Below are 17053 nucleotides of genomic sequence, written 5' to 3' on the forward strand. Positions count from 1 at the left end.
TTCCATCATGACAGAAAGTTCTATGGGGCAGTGATACTCTCCAGTGTTTCCCAAATTGTGGTACAAGTACCTCAGGGGTACAGGAAGAGTTTGGGGGGGGGGGGGGGGTACGCGTTGCACCACTTTGGTGGGGATATGCACTGCACCGTGCTTAGCTGAGCCTAACTCTACGTTCTCATGAATATGAGGGGTACTCAGCATTACGAAAATTATAGAAGGAGTACACATATGTCAAAAGTTTGGGAAACACTGCTAGACTAGGATGCTCTAGATCTTTGCTTGAACATCCCCAGGGGTAGAAGCTTGCAATAGCACAATAACACACGTCCTATTTTTTTTTGCAAGTACTGTCAGAAACTTTCCCTCACACTCAGTCAAATCCAGCTTCTATGTAACCTCCACCGTACATCCCCCAAATTCCGTCTACTTGGTCTTCAAGGAAACCTTTGCAGAGGTAACTCAGTTCCACTTAGAAGAGCTCTGCCCCTCACATATACTAAGTAAGACCCCAGGTCCTCCCCATCACATAGAGATACACTTTCCAACGAAACAGTTCAAAGTTTCTACCTGCCTCCGGTGTTATACGAACTTACCCACATGTGCATGAGTAATGTATGTTCAGGAAGGGGTCTTAGTGTCAGTATAACATCCCCACCGCATGGTTTGACAGATCAAGTGTCCTGATTTATTTTTTTATTTAAAAAAACAAGGCCACAGTCACTCTGAATCGCTGAAAACGTGGAGACCGAAATTAACCTGTAACTGACCAAGTCCCTGCTGCTGTTCCAAACATGTAACGAGCCACACAGAACTGTCCCATTTTACTGGCCCAAAGCACGCAGCCAAAGACAGGCTGCATGGCTTCCCTGGGGGTCGCAGCTGTAGGTTCACCCCACCGGGAAGAGCCCGTCTTTTCTTCTTTTTCTTTTTCTTTTTGTATGTTACACTTCTAACGCCGCCTAACTCTCCTTGCACCCCGCTCACAAAGCAAAGACTTCCTTCCCTAAGGATTCTTCCTCCCAAAACTCTGCCCAGGGGAACGCCCGGAAGGTGCTTCTGATGCCCCAATACACCCGCTCCCCTCGCCCCACGCCCACCCGCCGGTGGGGAGGAGCCAAGAGCCAACTCCACACCCCGCGGGAGTACCGGCCCCACGCCGGCCTCCCCTCACCCTCCACCCCCGGCGGCCGCCCTCGGGCTGAGGCCCCGGCCCCGGGCTCGCGGCGCGGGCCCCCCCCACCACCACCCCATCCCCGGGTTCCCGGCCTCGCCCTCGCCCCCCACGCCCCGTCCCGCCCCCCACACCACCAACAACCTCTGCTTTAAGGACACTTGTCGGCACGGCTGCGCGTCCCGCGTGGAGAACGTGGGGATGCAGACGGTGCGGTTTCTGCGGCTGCGGCCGGGGACACGCCGGGAGAGGGGCGGGGTGGGGGGTGGGGGTGGGGCCGAGAGTGTAGAGAGGGGCAAAGTGGCTCCGCTGGAGCGGGGATCGCGGCGGGGGTGGGGGCAGGAGCGTGAGTCCGACTCTGTCTGTGGGGGGTGGGTGGCGGGGGCCGAGGAAAGAGCCCCTTCTACACAGACACCCCCGCGCAGGCGGCCCCGGGCGCTGGCGCTGGCGCATGCGCGCTCGGCCAGGTGGCGCGCGGTCTCTCCCCCACCACACCCCCGCGAGCCACTTCCGCCACGCTCTCTGGGGGCGGGGCGGTCTAAAGGGGGCGGGGCGTCGTGGAGCGCGCGAGCTGCGCTCTCCCAGCGCAGTGGGCGTGGCCGCTGGGCGCCGTGCGGGCGACCTAGAACCTTGAGTCTGGCCTTACCGCGGGGGCTCCTGGGAGAGGGAGAGGAGTGGGTTGGAGCCGAGAACCAAAGGGTGCTCACAGGCCAGGCGTGGATTCTGTAAGAGTGAAGCTGAGAGGAGGGAATCAGTGGCCGACTACTGGAAGTTTGTTTTCAAGTTCAGGTTCAGAGATTGGCCCCTGTAACTTGGTCTTCAGGAAATGACCCTGAGAGGGTTTTTAGAATGGTGAATGGAGACGAAGAGATGAGAAAAGACCTGCCGCCCCCATAGTGCCTCCAGTGCCTATCTAGGGTGGACTGGAACCCCCTCTGGGAACTGGAAACACCAGCTGCTTCTTCGCTGCACTACTGCCCTCCCGGCCCCTGCACAGTCATTTAGAGAAAGATGGTCCACAATGAAGTCTTTCATTCTACTCGTGTTACCAAACTCGGGCATTTAAGGACCCATGTTTTTATTATTGAAAAAAAAAAAATTTTCTGTATTTTTCTTTAATTTTGGCCTGTTCCTCCTCATTTTTAAGTCTCCCCACTATTAAACTGTACATCCTGTTCTCTCGCATTTGATTGATACAGGTATAGTTCTTTAAATGATAGGGTTGCAAGACAATGATTTTGGTTACTTTATTCTTTATATGATATGGTCTTGCTAGTTATATTAACATTCTTTTCAGCTGCTTAGGGAAGACGAATAACCATGCTTATGTCTTACTCGTATGGTGTGAAGTAGTATAACACACCTCAGAGAGATTCAACTAACCTTCAGGACTTTTTAAGCGTTACTGCTTCAGTTTTTTCTTGCCTATAAATATTTGTGTTCTGAAATAACCCCTTCCTTCCCTTATTTGCTTACAATGTTTAAAAATAGCAGTTTATTTGGTTATTTCCTCTGTGGATGTAGTTGTGTGTAGTTGTGTTGTAGTAGCTGCCTAGTTTTTGTGTTTAGTTTACACTCATATACCTAACATTTCAATATTTGTTAAATACTTCAAGTTCCTAAAGAACCAATATATGTAGGATCTGAAAGCTCACTATAATGTATAAGTCAGCTCAATTCAATGTTGGGGAAAGTGTAGAACATAAAGAAAAGTAACAGAATTGTAATTTTTTACAAAGGAAGACTGCTTTACTATACAATAATAGTTGAAAAGCCCTTTCAAATACATTACCAAGAAAATAGAAAATTAAGAGAAAAATTATTACATCTAAGAAAATATAACCCAAAGCAGATAATTTCATTTAAAATTTTGTTCAATTGATGTTGACATAGTAGTTCTTGCACAGGACTTCTACCTGTGTCACATGGAGGCCAGATTTGACCTGCTTTTCCAGAATTGAATCTTCTTACTCTCAGGATTCTGGTGTCCAACCAACATATAATCACACACAACAGGAGTTAATGAAAGTGAGCCATGGAGAAAGGAAGCTGAGTTAAATAAGACTCTGGTTGAAAGAGCTAAAAAATTCACTCTTAGGAAATTGTAAATTGTGCTGTTGGCAGAGATCTTAGCTTTGAAGTCACATGTGCTATTCTAATGTTGCTACCTCCTGGAACCTATTAAAATTCATTTTCGAGATTTTGATTTAGCCATAACTTTGTAGTTTGTGAGCACTGCTGTACACAAAGGGTCAAAATATTTTCCATTAAAAACTAGTTTCCATTAGATTAATATCCAATATCCTCAACTATCAATGCTGCTAGTGTATCTTAATCATAACAAAGCTGAAACAAGCTGTGGCTGAAATTAAGTCACTGAGGACTACCACCTCTCAGAAAACTATGTAATTTCCAAAGCATGTGGAGAAAATACATCAGGAGAGCAAGTGAACTGATTGCACCACAAGAATGTCTCCATCCCTTGAACAAAGCTGGTAAAGGGAAATGAAGCATTGTTACTGTAGACTTTTACATTTCCCTGACATAATAACCTTCACATGGATTCACTACTGCAAAGAGAAAGTAAGCATACCTAAGTAAAAATGCCCCTTGGCATCTTAAAAGAATAGCCAGATTAGATAATAAAAGAAGCCCTAATTCTCCAAAGAATAGCAGAAGTCATGCCTAATATGGAACCATTCTTGTGATAAAGTGGTTTCTTCTCCTCATGTAAACACTATAGGGATTTAACTCTTGTGACCCATGACTCTCATTAGGATACTTGAGGAGGCATTTTATTTCCTACATATCAATTATTTTACCCTTTTTTTTATATTTGTCTTAGATTTACTAATATAATGCTTATATAGTAACCATGCCTAGAGCTGCATATTGTTTAGACTTGCATATTGCATTGTTGCTATATTCAGTTAATTTCCTGATATTAAGAACTATTTTTCTTACAATCTCAAAGGAACTATTTTTCTTACAATCTCAAAGGTGCCTTATTACAAAAAAAAAAAAAAAAAAAAAAGTTTACTGAGTTCTGTAGTACCTGGATAAGTCACTTAACATCATTGGGCTTCAGTTTCCATATCTGTAAAATGAGGTGACCAAACCAAATAACTTAAAGCCCTAACAGTCTGTGCTTCTTTAAAACAGGAATGACCAAAGTTGTACAGAATAATTTCAGCATTCATATTTGTGCTACCAAAAATTACATGAATATATATGCAGGGCTCTTGCTTTAGGCCGATTATCAGTGTTCAACTAATAATACGCATTTCAAAAGAAATACCATGTGAAAAAACTGTACTAATCAAATATACTGATACCTAGCAGGGTACATTACATAATTATTCAGAGTGTAATCAAATCCGCTACTCATGCCCTGGCCAGAGCATCTGCCCTTGCATGAAGGGTGGTAGATTCCATTCTGGTCAAGGGCACATACCTGGGTTACAGGTTCAATCCCTGGCCCTGGTCCAGACATGTGTGGGAAGCAACCAATCAATGTGTCTCTCTCACATCAATGTTTTTCTCTCTCTCTCTCACTCCCCATTCCCTTTCACTCTCTAAAAAATTCAATGGAATAAATACCCTCCTCCTCTGGTGAGAATTAAAAAGTAATAATTAGCTTGCCATGCCTTCCAATTATATTTATATATTTCAAAGTAGGAAGAGCAAAACATGATGACAGAAGAAATACAATACTGCCCTAGTCGGTTTGGCTCAGTGGATAGAGTGTCAGCCTGGGTACCAAAGGGTCCCAGATTTGAGTCTGGCCAAGGGCACATGCCCAGGTTGTGGGCTCGATACCTCCAGAGGGGGGTGTGTAGGAGGCATCCAATCGGTGGTTCTCTCTCATCATTGATGTTTCTATCTCTCTCCCTTTCTCTCTGAAATCAATTAAAAATGTATTTTTAAAAAAGAATTGCAGTACTGAGAACTATAATCATGATCCATCCTCTTAGGAACCCCTCATTGTAGGTTTAACACTCTGGGGTCTTTTAAAATTAGTGCTTAGCTGCTGGGAAAATGATAATGTTTTTGAGATTCAAAGTAAGAAAGGATCTTAGAATATCAAGGTTTTGAAAGGCCCTTAACTCTCTAGATACATGAAAACTTTGTTTTTCCCATTTCCATAAAATCCAATATTTTATACTTCTTATACCAGAAACAAACAACTTTTACTTCTCCCCCACACCCCCGAAGATAAGGTCTGCTCACTGAGGATGAGTGAAGGGTGCTAATTATTTCATTCATTTAACAAATACTTATTGTAGGTCCACCATATGTCTGAGATCATTCTAGGAGTTGCAGATATAGCAGTGAACCAAACAAAAATTCATGTCAGCATGAAACTCATATTCTAGTTAGAGAAGTTGGATAATAAACAAAATAAATACCTAAAATATATATGTGTAAAAGCCCATAAGTATTATAGGGGGGGGGGAATGATTCAATAGGGAGGGGATGTGGAATGAGATGAAGCACAGGAGGGGTAGAGGATTGTGGATTTTAAACTGAGGAAGGAGATTTTAGAATAATGACTTAAAGAAGGTGAAGACAGGTGCAGATAGCTAAAGAAAGAACATCCCAGGCAATGAAAATAACCCATGCCAAGGCCCAAAAGTGGGAAACAGGTCTAGTAAGTTGCAATAATGGCCAGGGGTCATGTTAGCTGAAGAAGAGTGACCCAGGAAGAAAAGAGTGGAATATAAGGTTATAAAGATATTAAGGGGTGGCAGATGGCAGAAAACCTGTATGCTTGGGACTGGGAGGCTACTAGCAGAGGACTGACATGATTTTACTTTGGCTTTAAAATAACCTGTAGAGTTACAGGTCCTATTGCAGTTACTCAGCCTAGAGATTATGATAGCCTGTATGTGGCTTGTTAAAGTAGATGCCATAAGACATGGTTGGATTCTGGATACATTTTGAAAATCAGTACTACTTACTGACAGATCAGAATTGAGGTTCTTGAGAAAGAGAGGAATCAAGGAAGACTGAGTCTGAGAAACTTGAAAGATGAATTTTCCATCAACTGAGATGAGAAAGACTAAGGATGGAGTGTGTTGGGTGGGTGTGAGATTAAGATTTCAGTTGTAGGCACCAATAAGTAAGTTCAGTGTTCATATTATCTGTAATGTTTTTGTCATGGTAAGTGGGTTCTTATAGAAATGAAGGAAAGCTAGGCCAGCATGGCTCAGTGTTTGAGTATTGACCTATGAACCAGGAGGTCACAGTTCAATTCCCAGTCAGGGAACATGCCTGGGTTGCCAGCTCAATCTCCAGTATAGGGTGTGTAGGAAGCAGCTAATCAATGATTCTCTCTCATCATTGATGTTTCTGCCTCCTTCTTCCTTCCTCTCTGAAATCAGTAAAAATATTTTCTTTAAAGAAATGAAGAAAAGTTTGTATTTGTAAACTTTTATAATAATCATTTAATTATATTCCAATTCTGCTCCCAGACTAGAGGTCTATCTAGACCTGTATAACATATGTCAAGAAATAATTTACTTTTATTGTAAGAAGACGTGAAGAAAGTTGAACATCCCCTGTAAAAAATAATAATAATAATAACTTTTGGGGGTTAAGTCAGTCAGTCAATATCTGGAAGTAGAGACAAATATGTAGAAACATCCAGTCCCCAAAAGTATTTTCATTGAAATATTTGGATGTAAAAAATGAATATATTCAGTGATTTTTTTGAATTACTGCCTCCATTTTATTGCATATGCATTTTTTTTTTATTACGCATGGGAACAGAGCCAAAAATTAATCAGTGCCATGAGTGAAATAAACCACAGTTTGGTTAATGCAACCTGTTATTCCTAGTTCACACTCTGAAGCTGGATGCAATAAACCTATTTTGATTAAGGAGTGCTCAGATCAATTGTTAAATAGTGATCAGGGAACTATATCCCCATAATTGACCAAGTCATTTTTATTTTTAGCTTTTTATAGATGCAACATAAGCTGTATTTTCTCTTTTCAGACTATATTTAAAATAACTATATTAATTTAGTCAGATATAGTGAAGAAAATATGGGCTTTGGTGCCACTAACTAGCCATAATACCCTAGACAAATTATTCAGCCTGTCAGAAAATATGTAACATTACACTGTAAAATAAGAACAAGAACACCTATGTGGTAGAGTTATCAGGATTTAAATGAAAAGTTCCTGACACATTGAAAATGTTCAGTAATTTATAGTTAATGTCTTCTAGTTTTTAATGAGTTATTGAATAGTTTTATCAGGCTTATATTTTTGATGTATTAGACATCAAAATAAATTAAATACAAGATCCCATATCAAGTTTTAGGATTTTATATTTTCTGAATTCAATAAATATATGTCAATATGACAATTATTTTTTTTAACAAACATTTATTGAGCACCCTTTAAGCACATCAGTCATTCTTAGGCCTTGGAGAAATAATGATAAATAATACAGAGTTTCTGCCCTCAAAAAGACTTCTTCCTGATATATTTAGGAGTGACAAAGGTATATAGATGGGAGCACTGGTGCTATGAGAATACAGAGTGACCAAAAGTAGGTTTACAGTTATCCACATGGAAAATAATATAATAATTTATAAATAATGCAAGAATAAACTCTGTTTCATGTACTCACAACTGTAAACCTATGTTTGCTCATCCCAAGACATCAGCCGAGATCTCTATGCATCTAAGTCCTAAGTTGAGATCGGCTCGCCTCTATCCCTCCTCATTTGCAGGCCCAATGCCCAAATCAAGATACCAGGAGAGCTAATGTCCGCACAGTCCCCTCTTGCTCGGAACTTTCACTGGTGCTAAATTCATCAAGTTGTGGATGACCTGCCAACTGTCCTTTGAATATAGCAAATATTCACTCCTATGTGGAACTTAGGCCTATTTCTAGAGTTCACCCCAAAGCCTTTGCTCAGAGCTCTGTGTGGGAACAGCTGATTTTACTAAAGATTTAAAATGATGAAAAGTGGTTTACATCACAGAAGCACAATATAATGTAAATGCTGATTGTAAAAAGTCTCCTTGCCACACACTATGTTTTTCTACAGTACCCCCCCTTTCTTTCCATTCTATCTTTTTATGCTCTTCCCCACCTGCAAATACCTAGTAATTTCTAATTCTGAGCAGTTTGGTTATCTTTTTTCATTTTTCTTAGATTCCAACTGCCCCAGACCTTTGAATGCTTACTAATAATATTTTTATTCAATTTGGAGTTCATTGCCTTCAAAACTATCATCTGTAATATAAACCTATGTGTAGATTATAACAGACACAAAATAGGGAGTAATTATTTGAAGACATTACGTGTTGACAGAAAAGAAAAGGTGTCAAGACAGACAACCTCTCTGAGCCTCACTTGCTTCATTCATGAAATGAGGATGATACAAACGTCTAAGTCTTATTGTGAGGATTACGTGAAAATATAAAGTACCTGGCACATAATATGCACTTAGTGAATGTTGGTTTTCATTATTATGACTGTCAGGAAGATGGCTCAAAAGCTGAGTCTTTAAAGATGAGTAATCGTTGAGCACAATGAGGAAGGATAATATAGGCAGAGGGAGCAGCGTGAGCAAAGACACAGTATGTTAGAGGGAATTTCATGTTACTCAGCATGATAGGATCATAGGGTGTAAGAAGGGAAGGCAGAAACTTCGTAGAAACCAGATCAAAGCATTAGGTTAAGGAATTATACTTTAATTTTTTAAAATGGGGGACCTTGGAAATATTTTTTAATGCAATGCCATGATTAAATTTACTTGGTAGTAACGTGCAACAAAGGATGGAAGGGTAAAAAATTGGAAAGAGCTAACAATTCAGGAAAGAGATGATATGGGCTGGTGCTATGTCAATGCAGTAGGAAATGATAGAAGATGACAGGAAAAATACTAAGGAAATAGAATTTATAGGACTTAGCCATTGCTCTGGAAGCAAGACAAAGAGAGCAAACTCAAGGTTGATTCTAAGATTTCTCAACTTATTGAGTGGCAGGTTAAACATTTTGAGTTTAAGGTGACCACCCAAAATTTTAGGAGGCTGTAACCACTAGCAAAATGGACTGTTCAGACAGAATGGTAGAGATGGAAGCTAAAATAATGTCTGGAGCCCAAGAGAGCAGCTAGCAGCATACAGCTAGTTTGGGAACTAGCAGCATACAGCATACAACATACAATATTCTACACACATCACTTAGATGTAGTAGGACTTATCCCTGTCCCTAGATTTGGAACTCAAAATAGTCTCACAGAATCTGTGTGGTCACAAATGAAGCCAGTAGGAGGCAGTGAAGTGCCCAAGAGAGCATGCTTTGAACTAAGAGAAGTGAATTAAAGGTTGGGTTCAAGACATCCATATTCTATGGGAGACAGGAAGGAAGTGTCTTACAAAGAACACTGAGAAAGTGGTAGTGTCATGGAAACCAGGAGAGCAGAGATTCAGAGGGTTAATCAGACTCAAATGAGAATTAGAGCTAATTGGACTTAGCCAGTTCAAAATGACCTTTGGCAAAGCAGTCTCAATACAAAGATTAGAAACTTAGTTGTAGTGATTTGAAAAGAGAAAATAAGGGAGTTGAAAAATCAAGTGAGTATTCTTTCCAAGAAAGTGGCTTGTAAAAATAGAGAGAGTAGCTAGAGAAATATTCAGAATCACAGGATAGATTTCCAAGGTCAAAGACTTGACCTTACTTATAAGCTTTGAAGAAAAAATTGGTAAAGGAGGAAAGATTGAACACTTGAGATAGAAGAGGGCCAATGACAAAATCTCTAGGATGTAAAGGAATTAGATATTGGAAGACATGCGAAGGTTTCCAATCAATAGACTAGGAAGTGAGGTAAGCCTTAAAATGGAAATGGGATAGACTGGAGAAACGAATAAAAACTTGAGGCAGTTCATATCCAATGACTCCAATTTTCTCTGTAGGAAAGTGGGGATGCTGAAAAAGTAGGAGTGATATAGTAAAACGAGTATGAGGTGATGAAGTTTTGTTGAACCACTGGGGAATGGGAGAGAGGTAACTAAGGACTTTGAAGTTGAACGTAGTCAGTCAGTCCAGGGAATAGAGCAGTGGTCCTCAAAGTGTGGTTGCAATATCTACATTTGTTAGTGAAAATTTCAGGACCCACCCCACACCTATAGGATCAGACACTCTGAAGACTGACCTAAAAAATCTGCGTTAATAAGTCCTCCAGGTGATTTTGAATTTCCTAATGTTTGAGAACAACTTCTGTAGGGTTTGTGACTTCCCCCAACTAGCAAGTAAATGATAAAACATAAACTATGCCACTCAATCACATCCTCCTCATCTTTAATATCTTTTTCCATATTATAGTAAAATATGTTTATTCAGAAAAATATTCTTTTAAAAAATATATTTATATTATTGATTTTTTACAGAGAGGAAGGAAGAGGGATAGAGAGCTAGAAACATCAATAAGAGAGAAACAACAATCAGCTGCCTCCTGCACACCCCCTACTGGGTGTGGGGATATGCCCACAACCAAGTACATGCCCTTGACCGGAATCGAACCTGGGACCTTTCAGTCCGAAAGCTGACGCTCTATCCACTGAGCCAAACCAGTCTCAGCAAGAAAAATATTCTTAAGAATTTTTAAAACTTTGCTGGTTTCTCTCTGAAAATGGATGTCATATAAGGTCTAAAAATCTAAACAAAAAGAATCCTTTCTTCCAAATTTTACAAAGTAGATATGTACTATAAAATATTTTTGCTTCTCTACTCAATTTGTACATTTATTACAGAGAAAAATAAAATTATTGTCCACGGCATCAAAAGTATTCAGTAATTCACTGTATAGTAGCAGTTCTCAAATTATGTTCCTGAATTAGTCTTATCCCATTGTAACTAAATAGTAGTAACCATTTCTCAATAAATGGGGAGAGTGTTTATGAATTTTCTTGATTTTAGTATTCTCCCATAAATTTTTTCTTAAACTTTTGGCCCTTGCAACTGATTATCTTGCAACAAGTGCTAATAGATTACAAAATAAATGTACAAATAGTAAATGAATAATGAAATGTAAAGTGAGCCAGTCAAGCTTAGTTTGACAGTTTTTCTATAACTGTTCATGGCTGTGATTTTATATTATATACTATACAGTCATTTTCTACTACCATTATCCCATTAATGTTGTCTTTGCACAAATATTTGGAGCTTAACTTGGAATTATTTTCAGGATCTGAGCAATGTTATTTTGATTACCTTAAACAATGGTAAAGCTAACAGTCATAGTCTGAAAGTATCTTAAAGATTTATTTTACAGCCAAATATGTAGGTGGGTGATTAAGAAGAGAGGTTAGTTAGTCACAAAGCCTAGAAAAAGTAGAATTAGAACAAATTGGCATGGCAGGTTTGTTGACTGTGGAGAGGGGTGGGAAAAGATAGATGGGTCAGGCTACCGGAGTCCTAATATTATTCAAGAATTCAAATTAGGTCCCTAACTCCTTTATCTTGATAGTTTGCCTTCCATGAAGCTTCCTCAATGATTTAATGATCAAGCTGATAGGAAGGTTCCTTTCGCCCAACAGTTATGTTTCCTCATGCCAATCAATAACTAAGCTTTTGGGATTTTATGGTGGGCCTCTGATGAGTTAGAGTGAGTCAGCTCTGGAACAGTGATAATGTTGCCTGGTGACAACTGGGGAGCCAAACCCCAAACTCCAACTTTACCTTGGTAGCACCCTAACCTGGAAACCTGCCTGTCTTACAGGAAACAGATAAATTAGCATGTATTTATTCCCTTCATAAAGGATTATTTGCTTTATGAAAGTATTTTAAAACACAAGGAACTTAAAGTGGATGAGAAACTGAAAAATGACTTTTGAATTGAATCAGAAATTCACTCCTATGTATTTATAGTAACGTTGACATAACTAGGTCTTGATGGCGTGGTGGGGTTGTAATTGTGTATTGAATAATCATGCACTTGAGTTTAGCAGTTAAAGGAAGGAAGAAAAGATGGAAGATGGGAAGGGTAATTGGATAAATAAAAAGAGATTTGGTTGTTTTGTTTTGAGGTTCTCCCTCCATACCCACCCATGAAAAGGACACTAGATCAAAAGAAGCCAATGGAAACAGATATGAAAGTCATGTGGTAGAAGGGGGATGAGAGACATCCAGCCTCCCCAAGAAGATTTGGATTGTAAGGCAAAGGAGCGGTTTTGGTTGCTTGTTTGTTGTTTGTTTTTTTCTGGGGAAAACTCCTTCAAAATTACTCTGAAATATAACATTTAGAGGCAAAAATGACAAAACTGAAGCTACCTTTCTTTGGGAACATCATGAGATGGCAGGCTTCTTTGGTGGAGGAGGAGGAGGAGGAGGAGACAAATAATGCTCTGAAAAATAGATGATAGCAGAAAAAGAGGAAGACCATAGGCATGAGTCTACAGGAGCCGAGCGTCACTGTTGAGGGCAGGACATGGTGAGCATGACTCATTCACAGGGTCCCAGCAATCAGACTAAACAGCCTTTAACACATACTTTTAAATGCACAACCTTATTATTATAGAAAGCCTCTCTTTCCTCTCATCAGGTATCTCCCAACTTTTTATTTACCAGATATGAATTAAGTTCTTTTCAAATTAAAGGAAGAAGAATGATGTAATCCCTGTCCTAGAGGAGCTTGCCGTCTAACAGGAGAAATCTATACTAATAAAAGGGTAATATGCTAATTAGACCGGGTCCACCGGACATCTTCTGGATGTCCAACTTCCTTCCGGACAGTTAGAGGGCAGCCAGGCCAGCAGAGGGGCAGATAAGAGGTGGCCAGGTTGGCAGGGGACAGTTAGAGGGTAGCCAGGCCAGCAAGGGGGGGGGCAGTTAGAGGGAGGTCAGGCCAGCAGTCAAAGGCAGTTAGGGGCAATCAAGCAGGCAGGCAGAGGCAGTTAGGGGCAATCAGACAGGCAGGTGATTGGTTAGGGGCAATCAGGCAGGCAGGTGATTGGTTAGGGGCAATCAGGCAGGCAGGCAGGTAAGCGGTTCGGAGTCAGTTGTCCTGTATTGTGAGAGGGATATACGAGTGCTGTTTTAGGCCCGACCCCCCAGGCCAGTTAGGCTCTGGTAAAATAGTTTCTCCTGACGGCAGGTAAAGGCAGGACAGAGTTAAGCTGAATAGGGTGCTCTAGTTATATTTCAAAACGTCTGCTTTTCCCATCTTTCTGTGGGAAGTTCCAGGGTAATTTTCTCTGATCTTCACCCTGAAAACCTAATGAGTCTCCTAATCTTTTGGACTGGAACTAGAAGTCTATTTCACTTTCATATATAGAAATAACCTGTGAATATTAGAACTCTAATATTCACTTTAGCAGTTGAAGCCACTCTAGTGTTCAATGGTAGAATGACACACTGTTTAATGTCAGATATAGTTGTTAAACCCCTTGGGTGTTAGGTTATTTTAGCTGAATCATCCACCCATCTTAATTCATACTTACTCATCTGTAAAATAAGAGTAATACCATCCTTCTTAAATCACAGGCTTAGTGGGAGGTAAACTACAAATATACAAAAAGACATTGGACAAGAAAGAAGTGTCACAAAAACTCAATGAACAATGAAGCAATTTCTGTGCTTCTTTTCCTTATACGGTAGCCTATAAAAGTAAACATTTCAAATGAGTCATGCCCTATTCAACTCAAAACCTTTTTAAACCACTGTATTAATTACAAAAATATTCTTTGCTTTTAAAATATATTTCTTAATTGAGTAATTGATTTAAAACTAAGATAGAGTTTAAATCTGAATAAATATGATCTAATGACAGGTAATTGTAAAACTTTATTGTAGAAAACTAATATTATATTATATATTATTGAATGCATTTGTTAAAATAAATATTATATGAAACAGAAGTAGATTCCATATGAATAATGAAAATACCTGAGATTTTTAGTCATGTAATTGTCTAGAATTTTTAAAAACTTTGTTGAGGTATATCTTATATATTATAACATTCAATTCTTTTTATTATATGATTTTAGTAAGTTCACTTGAATTGTGTAACTATCATCATAATCTAGTTTTAGAATGTTTTCATCACCCTCCAAAATTCTTTTTTTTTAATTCTTTATTGTTGAAGTATTACAAATGTCCCATTTTCTCCCATTGACTCCCTCCAACCTGTTTCTCTACCCCACCCCACAGCCCAAGCCTCCCCACCCTGTAGTTTGTGTCTATGGGTTATAATATATACATACAAGGTCTTTGGTTGATTACCTTCCACCCACCCACCCTCCCCACCTTCCCTATGAGATTCCACACTCTGTTTCATGCTTCCATGTCTCTGGATCCACTAAATTTATTTTGTTATTTAAATTCCACATATGAGTGCAATCATGTGATACTTGTCTTTCTCTGACTGACTTATTTCACCTAGCATGATATTTCCCAAGTCCCTCCAAATTTCAAGTTACACTACAAAGCCACTGTAATCAAAACAGCCTGGTACTGGCACAAGAACAGGCATATAGATCAATGGAACAGAACAGAGAACCCAGAAATCTACCCAAGCCATTATGCTCAATTAATATTTAACAAAGGAGGCAAGAGCATACAATGGGGTCAAGAGAGTCTCTTCAATAAATGGTGTTGGAAAATTGGACAGATACATGCAAAAAAAAAAAAAAAATGAAACTAGACCACCAACTTACACCATATACAAGAATAAACTCAAAATGGATAAAAGACTTAAATGTAAGTCAGGAAACCATAAAAATCCCAGAAGAAACCATAGGCAGCAAAATCTCAGAATAGGTTTACAAATACATCTTCTAGGGCAAAGGAAACTAAGGAGAAAATAAACAAATGGGACTACATCAAAATAAGAAGCTTCTACACAGCAAAGGAAACCATTAACAAAACAAAAAGAGAGCCCACTGTATGGGAGAACATATTTGGCAATGATACATCTGACAAAAGGAAGACAAATAATCCAATTAAAAATTCTTTATATCCATTTACAGTTAATCCCTCCTCCATTTCTCAGCCCTAAATGAGCACTAATTTACATTCGCTTTATGTAGATTTACTTATTCTGAACATTTTATGTAAATAGAATCATATATTATGTAGTGGTTTGTGTCTGGATCCTTTCAATTAGTATAGTGCTTTCAAGGTTCACCTTCTAGCATTTCATTTCTTTTTATTGCAGAATAACAGTATTTATTGAATGGATATACCGCATTTTATCTATCTACCAGTTGATGAACAGTTGAATTATTTACACTTTTTGACTATTATGAGTATAATTGAATAATTATGAGTAGTACATATACACATTTGAGTATAATTTTTGTGTAGATATGTGTTTTTATTTATTTTTGGATAATCCTAAGAGTAGAATTGCTGAGTCATATGGTAATTTTATGTTTAAACTTTTTTTCAAAATGGCTGAGCCATTTAATATTCCTACCAGAACTCTGGCAAGGGTTTCTCAATGATTAGAGCACCAACCTGCCCACTAAGGGTCATGGGTCTGATTCCAGGTCAAGGGCATATACGTCTGGGTTTCAGGTTTTGAGAGAGAGATTTTTGAGAGAGAGATTGAGTTTCAGGTTTGATCTTGGCTCAGGTCAGGTTGCATATGGAAGAAATCAAACGATATGAGTCTTCACATCTCTCTCTCTCTCTCTCTCTCTCTCTTTCTCTCTCTCTCTCTCTCTGTCTCTGCCCCTCAGTGAGGATTAACAAAAATTTTAAAAAATAAAATAAAACATTCCTATCAGCAATGTTTGAGAGTTCTGGTTTCTCTACATCCTATTTTCTATCTGATTATAGGCATTTTAATAAGTGTGAAATGATTTCTCATAGTGTATTTAATTGGCATTCCCCTAATGACTAACGATGTCAGGCTTGTGATATTTGTTAATATTTCAAGAAAGGCATATAAAGCCATTTATATGAATGGTGAAATGTGTATAAAACCAAAATTAAAGAATTACAGATACATTATTTAGATTCAATTTGTTTTTAATAAAGAATTGCACATATGCATTAAACATAATTGTAGTTCAGTTGATTATCTTTAAACTTATTAAATAACTAGAGGCCTGGTGCACAAATTTGTGCACTCAAGGGGGAGGGGGAAGGTCCCTCAGCCTGGATTGTGAGAGGGCACAGGCCAGGCCAAGGGACTCCACTGATGCACAATCAGGGCTGGGGAGGAACGTGGGAGATTGGCCAGCTCGGGGGGAACCATGGGAGGGCTCCAGGGCATGTCCAGCTTGTCTCACTCAGTCCCAATTGGCGGGACCCCAACAGCAAGCTAACCTATCAGTCAGAGCGTCTTCCCACTGGTCGTCAGTGTATGTCATAGCGAGCAGTTGAGCAGCCTTATCATATCATTAGCATCTTACGCTTTGATTAGTTGAACGAACAAACGCACACTTAGCATATTAGGCTTTTATTATATAGAATAACAACAGAACAGAATGTCAGCATTGACCTGCTAAAGTCCTCACAGCAAGGATCCTGTCTCATCTCGGTATTTCCTGCATCTAACATGGAACCTAGCATTGTGTCTAAAACATTTCATGGGTTTAATGGATGTTTGTTAAATGGTTTACATTCAAGTTTGAAAATCCAGACCATGTGAAGTTGGTTGTATTTTGTTTCTTTTGTGTGTTTTTTGTTTGTTTGTTTGTTTGTTTTTTGTTTTTTAACATTGCCAGGGGTGCCAGTGAGCTGCCTCCTTGGCTTTGGGATGCATTGCAATAAAGGGTGCAAGCTGTAGATTCAGGTTTCCCGGCTTCCCTCCTTTCTGTGTGCACTTGAGAATATTACTTAGCCTCCTTTATTAGGCCCAGGTTCCTCATGGAGTAACTATACTTGCTGCACAGAGTTGTATTGAGAAG

At 39.3% G+C, this 17053-nt stretch overlaps 2 protein-coding genes across 5 annotated transcripts in view; one reads left to right on the forward strand and one right to left on the reverse strand.

Moving 5' to 3' along the window:
* SUPT3H (SPT3 homolog, SAGA and STAGA complex component) overlaps nucleotides 1-1627 on the reverse strand; it is a 390182-nt gene extending 388555 nt beyond the window's left edge. For all 3 annotated transcript variants that reach the window (XM_084889815.1, XM_084889814.1, XM_084889813.1), the window contains exon 1: nucleotides 1316-1627. In XM_084889815.1, coding sequence (XP_084745941.1) covers nucleotides 1316-1624 — 309 coding nt within the window. In that variant the 5' untranslated portion in view covers nucleotides 1625-1627. The remainder of the gene's footprint in view (nucleotides 1-1315) is intronic.
* Nucleotides 1-17053, forward strand: part of RUNX2 (RUNX family transcription factor 2) — a 222534-nt gene that overhangs the window by 56033 nt on the left and 149448 nt on the right. The window lies entirely within an intron of this gene.

This window comes from Pipistrellus hanaki, assembly GCF_964339955.1.
Source record: "Pipistrellus hanaki genome assembly, chromosome: 7".
NCBI lineage: Eukaryota > Metazoa > Chordata > Mammalia > Chiroptera > Vespertilionidae > Pipistrellus > Pipistrellus hanaki.